The sequence below is a fragment of the Macadamia integrifolia genome, chromosome 5 (genome assembly GCF_013358625.1).
Source record: "Macadamia integrifolia cultivar HAES 741 chromosome 5, SCU_Mint_v3, whole genome shotgun sequence".
Classification (NCBI taxonomy): Eukaryota; Viridiplantae; Streptophyta; class Magnoliopsida; order Proteales; family Proteaceae; genus Macadamia; species Macadamia integrifolia.
The window spans coordinates 22,568,183-22,579,646 of record NC_056561.1 but is presented as its reverse complement, the minus strand read 5'-3'; the positions used below and the strand labels follow the sequence as shown (position 1 = coordinate 22,579,646).

Here is an 11,464-nt window from a genome sequence, read left to right as displayed (position 1 = left end):
AGTGAAGAAAAGAAAGTTATATATTTGAGTTCTAGTCTTGCTATTTGAGCATATCTTCAAAGAAGAACTCAACTCTCTCTACACTAGTATTCTCCATTATCTGGCATTCTATTGCAAGCATTAAGAAGACAATAAGGTGCATTCTTTCATACATTGCATGGTTGTATTACGCACCACACGAGGTAACATCTAACCTTTCTATTTCATTGAAATTTGTATTTGTCCAAGAGTTGGTTAAACTCTAGTATTGGACATTTGGTTTACACAATTATTCTAGACTATACTTGACAAGTGTGTAAGATTCTCTTATCCTTAAAAGAGTGTATAGGTCTCTCTTTACCTGTAAAGATATTTGTAAGGACCCTCTCATCCTATAAAGAGATTGTAAGGATTCTCTTATCTGTGAAAAATATTGTAAAGGTCACTCTCTACCTATAATGGAGATTTTATAAAGTATCCTCTTATCCTAGAAAAAGAGTTGTAAAGGTGATTCCTCCCACCTACCGTACAGAAAGGGAAGAACTAGTGGATATCTCTCAAGAAGATCCTGTGAAGAGTGGACTAGACTCAAATTGAGTTGGACCACAGTAAAAATCTCTGTCTTTTATAATTGTGTTATCTTTTATATTTCGCATTTATTTTGCAATCACACATTTGGGGAACTTTAAATCGAAAGAATTTTTAAATCCACTAGTATAATCTATTCACCCCCCCTTTAGTTTATTTCATCCTTCACTAGCCTTTCCATTCTTTTTCTAAAGATATGACCCAATCTTTTGTGCTATAATAATGAAGACTTGCCATCTAGTAGTGAACATTTCATACCAACATTAATTACCCATGAGGAATTGTAGTTCAGTCTATAAAGCCCATCTACTAGACTGCCAGATCCTACAACAATAGAATCATGTAATAAAGTGAAGCTTTTCATATTAAAACTGAGTATCCATCTGAATAGAGTTTGGAAATAGAAAATCAAATTCCTCCTCATTAAGGGAATAAAACAACATCCTTCAAGTGTAAAAACAAATTTGAATTTAAAGACAGCCTAATGGTTCCTATGGCTTCCATTGCTACTTGAGCTCCATTTCCCACGAACATGATCACCTCATCCTTTCTTAGCACCCTTCTGCATAGAAATCCCTATAAGGAATGAGTGACGTGAATAGACGAAGCTGAATCTAACCACCAAAAGTCAACTGAAGCACTAATAAGACAAGACTCAAAGCAAACTATAGATATATACATACCAGTGTTCTTCTTGTCCAGATAGCCCTTCCTCTTGAATTAGTCCTTTGTCATGTGACCCTTTACCTTGCTCCAGAAGCATTTAATGCTCCTCAAGACTTTCTGCCCCCCTACTTGCTGCCTTTCCTTGCTTGGAAATTCTTCTTCTTATATGGGGTGTGCCTCCCCTTTTTGGAAAATCTCCTGTTGTTTATGATAGGACCAACTAAAGAAGTTCCTTTTGTTTGAGTTAGGTTAGCATTTTTAACCTTTCTCTTCTTGTTATGTGTATTTTCTTCTTATGTCACCCATCTATTAGTTCATCTATATGCCCCACTGATCCTTCAGTGCATTATTAGTTGTCTTGAGGTGACTGTAGGAGTTTGATAGTGGGTTAAGGGCTATAGTCACTAGGAAATCATCATCAAATTCTATTCCTCACACTCTGATCTTGTTTCCCAGAGAAACTAATCCCAAAATGTGGCCTTTAACAGTACCAACCCCTTCAAACCTAGATGTTATAAGAATATTCATTAGGTCTCCAACCTGAGACATCCTGGAATAGTCAAACTTGCCCTTGATGGCCTCTAGGTACTCAACAGTTGTTTCCTTCATCTCAATACTATCTTCCATTGTCTTAGGCAAAGCGCACTTTATGACTACCAATATTTTCCTGTAGTAGTCACTCACTTGTCATGGTCAGCATTTTGGGCAAATATACTAGAAGCAGTCACTGCAGCTGGCTTGGGTAATCTAGTGCAAAGATCTAGGTCCCTAAGACACATGTAAGTTTCTAGGTCTTCTAGCCACTTCTTGTAGTTGTCGCCAGTCAATTTTGGGATTTCCTGAATTGCATAACTGGTGGACATCCTATATAATGGTTCAATGAAAATAAAACATTTTATCACAATCCACGCATTATAATCTCTTATTACATGCAAATATTGGTACACATCGAACATAACCAGTACTAATGTTACATGCCTAACTATTAAACATTTACCTTTGGGTCTGAAATGCAATAGTCCACTTACATCTTTGCAATTACTTCGGGTTATACTATCACTTCGAAGTCACTATTACCTTTGGGTGAACAACAGCTCCTAGGCTAAACTACTCCCCAAATCCATGTGCATTGTGTACTTACTCAGACAATGTCATCGACGTTTTGCTGGCCCATTTTGGTTCTTCGAGATATACACCCCATTATGGTAATACTGAATCTTACCACTTTGGTGGATTCAAAATAGTGTTACTGTAATGGTGCACATTCCTGGTATAACAGACAGTTTAGTGTGATAGATATTCTGTGTAGATCTAATATATATGTACCAATGTAATATAAATAATGCACAAACACTACCATTGATATATATATATATATATATCAATCATTACAACCTTGAGTTCAACCTAAATAATTTTATCAATATAGTAGGGAGCAGAATCAAAACAATCCATGATTCTATATGCACAAAAATTGACAAAATCATGCCTTAATGGATACCAAACATGCTCATATTGCATATCAAATCAAATAGCATGAAATAATGAATCTAATACAAATAATCACATCAAAAAATTAATCGTATGAACCCGTACAATTGATTCAAAGATTCAGCCAAAAAACCCCGTAAAAAAGAATTTTTTGGCTAGTCAAACCAAACAGGTATGAATCAAGGTAACTGAATTGGGTTAGTCTAACCAAATGGGTCATGGGTCGACCCAAATGAGTAAAATTTATGGGTTTTTTAATTGGGTCATGGGTCAATCCATCTAGGTCAACGGGTTAGGTTATGGGTCAATATGTTAGGTCTTCAGTCAATGGGCTAATCCAATCGGGTCAATGGGTCAAACCGACCCAATAGCTAGTCAATCGAGTCAACTTGGTCTAACTCATAAACCTTAACCGAGTTGACCCGATGATGACCTACTGCACCTAGTCAAGAGAGTGATATCACTCTCTGAACTCTGACAGAGAGTGGGGGAGTGTTCGGATGATCCACGGGACATGCCCTCTATCGTCGTGACCGTGACTATGAGCCCTACTTTTTTATGTAAATTTGTTTTGATGTTGGAAAATTTCTATAATGGTCATTTTTCATTGAAAGCCCTCCCAAAACCCTGTTTTTCACCCAATTTTTATATTTTTTATTTTAAGGTTCTAAACCATGAAGGGTGACTCTAATATCATTTGTCAAGGAGTTTAGTGCGAAAGATCATCCCTCACGGTGATTAGAACACACATAATTCTTAGGTAGTTGTCATAGACAAAGAACATGAACAATTTAGGCCCTTTAGGGACTAGAACCATACATGTGTGTAGTTTGAAAAGCTTCCATAAGCTTTTACCACGTACTAAAGTTCCTCACACTTGAAGATGAGTCCCACAATCAAACCTTTTAGGGTCTTCTGTAGTCTCTCTTATGAATCTCTCTCACAGCTCTGTGAGTAACTATAATTCACGTAATGTGACTGCAGGGGCCCAGGAGTGACTACTTATAATAGTCCACCCAGCCCTAACCATTCCCACAATGGTTGGGATGGGCCTATCTAAAACCAAAGTGGGCCGAACCACTATGGACCCATATGGAGCAACTATACTAATGCATCCCAAAACCCAACACTCAACTCTCTTAATGTTCTTATTAGTTTGGCGTGTAATTGATGTGGAGCACAGAAGGAAGCTGCTAATCATTTACTACTTGAATGCCCATTCGCAAGGGATGTATGGTGGTCAGCTCGTGAATCCCTTTCTCAAGCTTCTTTTATATGTTGGTATCTTTAGCGTGCTAGAAATGATTTTGCATTTAAAACCAAGGATTGGTCTCCTCATGATGTGATTATTGTTGCGGAAAAGGCTTTTCTTGAATATCAATGCTTCTTATTCACCCTCAAAAAAGAAAGATCCTATATTTGATGGGTGTGATGGCTCAGGTCGAAAGGCCTGGTGTTGCCCTCCTGCAGGTTATATGAAGGCAAAAATCAATGTTGCTTTGTTTATTGGCAACTCATGAAAGGGTGGTCTAGGGTATATTTTTCACGATCATAGAGGCTAGCAACAAAAGCTATTCAGTTCTAGCATGGATATTTGCATCTCCACATTGAATATGATTGCAAAGTGGTCATTGATTATATCATTGACCCAAGCAGCAACCCACCTCTTGATATAACACCAATTATCAAGGATGTGAGAAGATTAGTCTCTCAGTTTACATTTTTTTTTTTTTTTGTATTTCACGGGTTTTGAATGTTATTGTAGATGCTCTAGCTAGGAAGACCCTGTTTATTATGTGTAGGACGGAATGGCTGCTTTCCCTTCAATGGCTTCATGATCTTCGTATGTATGAAACTATAGGCTGTACACATACTTATAACTAAATTAATCATTTTATAAACCCCACCCCACCCCACCCCACCCCACCGGCCCAACCAACCCCCCCTCCCAATGAAATAAATAAATAAATAAATAACTAAATAAATAAATAAATAAAGCATTACCAACTGCATCAGTGAACGTGGGCATCAGTGTTTCTGTGTATGCGCTAGGTTGCCCTTGCACATAAAGCGCGGGCTCTCTTGTCTATAGTTGCTCGACTGTGAACACAAGCACCAGCAAAACCAGAAGCAACAAATTTTATGAGTTGTTCGCCACCATGGATGAAGGAGAAGGAAGCCATGAGAAGCTCCAGCACAAATCGAGCTCGTGCAACGGGTTGACATCGGTGGATCCCAATGATTACACCATCATCAAAGAAGGAGAAGCAGAGATTATTATGCTTGCCAAAAATGAAGTCTTCTATAACAAAGCCCAGGTAGTGCAGTCTTTTTCTTCTGTTTCGGTTTCTTGTTAATTTGTATAATACAATGTTACAAGTGTGATTTTTATCGAGCCTGTGATGACAAATTTTCTTTTTCATGGGTTTGAATGGAAGATCAATTCAAATTTTACTTTGATTAATGGCTACGCAGAAACCTTCTAAGAAAGTTTTCTATTTTGTAATAGAGCGCTTGTCATTATATACTCGTGTTTGTACAAGTCTGTCTGTAGAGTTTTTCTTATGTTGGAACTGAAAAATCTTCCGAGCGGACAGAGACCTAAATTTCCTTTAATATCATTACTAAGCTTGTTTTGTTGCAGCAATATGATAGTCTATGGGTTTTCAGTTTACAACTTATGCAAGGTGGACGGTTTTCCCTTTTGAACTATTAAAAACTCTCCTAGAATCTATAGTGTGAGACATCTTATTTTTCTCTGAAATGTTGGATTTACTTTGTTTGTGCCGGTAATGAGGTTTCTGTGTCAAAATTAATACACGCTTCAAAGGAATGCAGAAAAGGAAAAACGAACAAATGTGACTCCAACCTCTCCCTAGGCAATGTGGAGATAAAGTTTGTACACCCTCACCAATTTCCCAAACCCCTAGTACTTGCCGTATTCTTGGTGAGGACACCTCACCGATCTCTCAGGCTAGTATGGTACTTGCGGTATTCTTGGGTGTCACAATCTTCTCCCCTTTAGACACAATGTCCCCGCTGTGGCCACACACTTGTTAGAGCCTGCTCTGATACCATCTGTAACGTCCCGACCCAATTAGCCTTGCACAACATTGTCCTTTTTGGCCACAAGCCTCAAGGCTTTAAAAACGCGTTGTGCTAGAGGGTTTGTGAGATCGGTGAGGTTGTGCAAACTTTAGTCTCACATCGCCTAGAGAGAGGTTGTTGGGCTAGTTAATAATCTCTAGTCTCCTTAATATGGCACAACACGTTTTAAAGCCTTGAGGCCCATGGACAAAAAAGGACAATATTGTGCCAAGGTTAATGGGGTCGGGGCGTTACAGAACATTCTTGGAAAACTATATAAAGCATATCAGGTTAGGGGTAAAGAAGGAAGATGACTAATGATCAGTTTTTGTGACGGGATCTTCTGATCTCAATTTTGTCCTGTAATTTTCCAATGCTGAGCCATTATGTAATAGATTTCCTGTTGCCTAAAGCATGTGAGGTGTAAGCCTCCAAGTTTGGACTGTAAGCCTCATAGCCTGGTCATATGGTTTCTCAACCTTTTAAGTGTGAAATTTGATTCATATGGAAATTCGAATTATGATTTCAGCATGCAGAATATGACTGCTAAAACAAAGTTTAACAAACCACTTGTTTGATAAATTTTATTGGAGGTGACATTTTGCATGATAAAAGCTTACTGACTAGCATTCTCAAGCTTTTTCAAACCTGCGGGATGTAACTGGAACATCTCCAAAATCCTCACCTATTCATTCATGAAGAAGAATGACAGTGTAGGTAGACCAGATCTGTCCTTCCTCAGACCATGGTAGAAAGAGGAGACAGGTGAAGTAAATGAATCAAGGACCAATTACAGGTGCTTTCTGTTATTAACCCTCTGTCAGAGGTCTCTCCATTTTATCTACCTCATTTTAAGACTTGATGTTTGTTGAGCTTTTAAATTAAACTCTTTGTTTAATTTGTAATTTGTCCATTGATGTTTTAACTATTATTGCTTTCGCATAGTAAGGTATCAGTGTCTGCAACTTAATATCAGCAGAAGCAATACCTTGTCATTTGTCAGTTAGCATTAGTTGGATTGGGAGCTGATTTTATGACCATATCATAACACCCAGGTTAACAACAGGGACCTGTCCATCGCCGTCCTGAGGACATTTATATCCAAACGCAAGGAAGAACATGCAGCAATGTTGGCCAAAAGGAATAAAGCAGCATGTAAGGCATCAGAGGATGCTCCTGGAGCTATAGAAGAAGCAGCAAAGTCCATGCGTGATTCTGGAAAACCAAACGGAGAATGTGAAGTTCATATGGATCCATCTCAAAATGAATCATGTGATATCTCACTAGAACCTTTTAAGACCACAGAGGGCAGAGGGCCAGAGGAACCAAAGCCACCAAAAGTTCTTGAGGTTTTCTTTCTGTCGTCTCTTAATTGATGTACTGCTTACCTAAAACTGGTTTACATACTTTATTTATTTATTTTTTCTGGGGTTTACTTTATCTGGGTTCTTTATCTTTAAAATGGTAGGCGTTGGCTGCCTCTGGGTTAAGGGCTCTGCGGTATGCGTGTGAAGTGGAAGGAATTGGTAAAGTTGTGGCCCTAGACAATGATAAAGGTGGAGTCAAACATCTCAATGTGTTACAATTTTCAAGTCAAGATTATTCAAAGCTGTATTTGTGAACCTTGCGTATGCTTAGCAAATGAGGATTCTCATTTTTTGTCAATAAAATGTAGCAACGGATCAGAATAGTAAACCATAATTCCTGTACCTTGCAGTCTCTGTTGAAGCTTGCAAAAGAAACATAAGATACAATGGTTCAGTTGCGTTGTCAAAGGTGGAATCCCATCTTGCTGATGCTCGCGTTTTTATGCTCACGCACCTGAAGGAATTTGAAGTGGTATGTAATATGAATGCCATCGTGTATAAAATTTTCGTTTATTCAAAGTTTACTTCCAAGATTTAGCACTTCTTAGAAAATAACTTGGTGCCACTTTCATTATGAAGTGAGGAAGAGAGAGGGAGCTTTCATGTGTATTGATGAACCAGATGGTACTGAAGATCACTCTTTCCTGTTGCTTATATACAGCATAAACACATTAAAACCCAAACCTTCAAATCATGTACATTCCTAGAACAATAAAGCCAGTCCATCATTGCAAAAGAATCTCAATTCGTCCATATGAGAAAAAACCTGCATCCTAAATTCCAGAGTTGCAACTAACCAATTTAATATATTCTGCTTCACTTTTTTGGCTCACAACTTATGCTGAATATCTCTCATGTTTGAATGTTTGTGCATTCCTTTCTTTCCATAGCTGTGATATCAGAAATGTAGTTATTTTCCGCACCAGTTTAGCTTTAGCTTCCATCTAACAGTCATTCACATGAATTCACATCACACTCAGCACTCACTACCATATTGCCACCCTCTTTTGATAAAGTGATTAATAGACAATATCTTGTCTAACAACAGTGCCCATATGGAGAAAACTATTAGATGATAAGATATCTCTCTTCATATCTTGCCAAAAATAATTAAGAGGCATCTTTCTTTGCCATCAATTAGTTTTTTATTTTTAACTTGTAATATTGAAGTCTACCTCTCAATTTACTAGCAGTTAGTGCCTTTCATATGTTTCCACTTATTTCAATTCCGTGGACACATGTGCCTTACTCGCAGTTTGTGCCTTTCATATGCTTCCATGTATTTCAATTCCATGGACACATGTGCCTTTCATATGCTATCATGTTTTCGATTTCATGGACAAACATACTCATTGTTATTTCAGGTTGATCTTGATCCTTATGGTTCACCTTCTGTGTTCTTGGACTCTGCAGTCCAATCTGTTGTTGATGGAGGCATGTTGATGTGCACGGCTACTGATATGGCAGTGCTCTGCGGGAGCAATGGGGAGGTCTGCTACTCCAAGTAAGAGCCTCTCCCCTTCAAATCGATCAAGAACTTACAAATTAGTAGCTCTAATTTCCATGTTTGGTTGTGCAATTAGATATGGATCTTATCCACTTAGAGGAAAATATTGCCATGAAATGGCATTGAGGATCCTCCTTGCATGCATTGAGGTACTTTCTTCCCCATGAAAACTAGTATTTTTAAATATTTCTTATTGCAACAATATTTGATGGTTTGTTTCCAAATGGATAAGAGGGAAGTAGAAAGCAATTTTGATTTTCCAGCTGATTTTTTCTTAGTATCAATAAAATGTTGATTAGATATTTTAAAAATTATTCTTTGTCTCCCATTTCCCCATCCATAGTTTATGAAAGATAATGGATAATACATCAGACTAACAGCATGCCCAGTTATGTATTTTACATCAGACTAACAATATGACCAATAATGTGTTTCCCTAACTTTAATTATAAACATTAATTTTAGAGGAATTATCACTCCCCTCCCTTGAACTATGGCGAAATATCAAGTTCCCCCACATTTTTTCAAAATATCACTCCTCGCCCCTTAAATTCAAAGATTCTATCTATCGTCCTCACCGTGAAGAATGATCGGTAAGTCATCAAATTTTTTATTCTAATACCAAAACTACCCCCATACATGTTGAATACCCAATTTATCCTTCATGAATGAAAATCTACCAAACCCTCTCAACCGTGTTCTGCATCGCCTTCTTCACTTCAAGGTTGAAACCCTAGGCTCGACCTTTGTGGTTTGTACCGAAAACAGTGTTCTGTAGCATAGTTATTAAGGAGTCGCCAAGGCACTAGTAAGGCGACGTCTAGGCGCTGAGGCGGTATTGGGAGCATGAGGCAGTGCACCGCCTTATTGGCTGCACGTAAGGCGATCGCTTTAACTAATAAGGCACTATAAGGCGATCGCTTTAACTAATAAGGCACTATAAGGCGACGCCTTTTTTAACCTGATGCCCAATTTTTATAACTATTTTACCACTGATTCCATATAGATTTTATCGATTGGCAAGTATATGGGGAAGTTTACACATGAGAAGCATGGGATCAAAGGTATTTAAATAGAAAACCTCAAAAAAAAAAAAAAAATATCTACATTACATGTCCTACCTCCTTCCCCTTTAGGATCTTGCTCTGGCGGCGATGAAACTCCATCGGCAGTGGTGAGACTCCTCCGAAAAACATTCCTCAAACCAAGGCAGGAGCGTTTGATGCATTTATTAATTTTTTATTCATCTTCTTTATTCTTCTTCATTCTATGGTTTCTTCCTACTGTATTTTCTACTTCTTTCTCTTAGTCTCTTCTATTTCCCTCTGTTTTTTTTTTCTTATTGCAGCTGGAAGTGTGGTACTGCAGTACGAGAGATTTTTTTTTTCTTTTCCTCTCCCTTCTACGGTTCTACCTTCTTCTTTCTTTTTGCTTTTCTTTTAGCGTTTTTTCCTGCTTTCTTTTCCTCTCCCAGTCTCCCTTCTTTTTCTTCACTTCTTCATGGCAACCTTATGCCTCTTTTCTTTTTCCCTTTTTTTTTTATTATTATTTTTTTTTATGAATATGCAGCTCCTTGGTTCTGGTTTGATGTTCTTGGCTGCTGGTTATCAATATTGATCGTGTATTGTAGCCTGGGTATTATTCTTTTGATTAATAAGCATTGTTTTTTGTGTCTTGTAGCTTTCTGATTTATTCTTTGTGAGATGGTACTGCTGGATATGGTAAAGGCCATCACCCAGTGCACAAAGGCTTCCCACACTTAAGCAGGGTTCTGGGAGGGTATATAGGTAGATAGCCTTATCCCCTTTACGGAGAGGCTGGTTCCTAGGACTCGAACCCGCACCACTACACAGGCGGAAAGAGCCCTTTGCCATTGCTCCAAGCAACGACCCCTTACTACTAGATATAGTATTATGGCTTATTTTGTAGCTCTCTTTTTTTTTAAGATGAATATGCAGCTCCTTGGTTCTGGTAATCTGGTTTGTTCTTGGCTGCTGGTTATCAATATTGATTGAGTAATTATATATCTATATTATATGCTATGATAATGATTGATCTAGATGAACTTAGTTTATTCACTTTATTGATTTGTTTTTTTTATGAATATCTTGCATTGGTATGAAGTATGAACCTTTAATCTTTATTTAGCATATGAGTAGTATTTAATATGTCATTTAAGCCAAATAAAATGGTTATATAGAAAACTAAATACTAGAACGCTTTATTCAATAAGGCGACGCTTTATGCCCGCCCTATCGCCAAAGCGCTCTGAAAGACCCTTAAACGCCTTGGTTTGTGGCAAATTGTGTAGGACATCTGGACCTATTCTGAAGCAGTTCAACGCTAACTTTTAATCTAGACAATTTTTTATTTTTTTTTTCCCATTAAGTGTGGCTCCTCTCTTTTTGAATGTATATAAATCCATGTCTAATGTTACTTGCCGCCTCAAACCCTCTAATGACTTAGTATAGTACCTTGCCTCCATAGCAAAGGCATCTCTCCCTCGCCAATTGCTAAACTGTGCATCCACTCAGGAGTGCTGTAACCATCCCTCTACTTAATATATTTTTTTGTTTCTAATAAAGCTCTGATGGAAGTGGGAATTGAAAGCCCATCATCGGACATCATCTACAACTGAAATTGAGTTTTATTTCTTCTCTTTTCTCCAAACTCCAAAGAAAATGATAACACACAGAAAATGATAAATTGATCCTCCAGTGTATGTTCAACTTTCGATTCTCCGACTCTACTAGAAAAAAAAAAAAAAAAAAAAAAAAAA

General features: G+C 37.8%; 1 protein-coding gene across 3 annotated transcripts in view; it reads left to right on the top strand.

The window, feature by feature from the left end:
• Positions 1-4,730: 4,730 nt before the first annotated feature.
• The window catches only part of LOC122079354 (probable tRNA (guanine(26)-N(2))-dimethyltransferase 2), a 65,420-nt gene continuing 58,686 nt past the window's right edge, over positions 4,731-11,464 (top strand). For 2 of the 3 annotated variants that reach the window (XM_042645751.1, XM_042645750.1), the window contains exons 1-6: positions 4,731-5,042; positions 6,867-7,160; positions 7,280-7,367; positions 7,529-7,650; positions 8,543-8,682; positions 8,762-8,834. In XM_042645751.1, coding sequence (XP_042501685.1) covers positions 4,884-5,042; positions 6,867-7,160; positions 7,280-7,367; positions 7,529-7,650; positions 8,543-8,682; positions 8,762-8,834 — 876 coding nt within the window. In that variant the 5' untranslated portion in view covers positions 4,731-4,883. The remainder of the gene's footprint in view (positions 5,043-6,866; positions 7,161-7,279; positions 7,368-7,528; positions 7,651-8,542; positions 8,683-8,761; positions 8,835-11,464) is intronic. The other variant, XM_042645749.1, reaches the window with a different exon arrangement.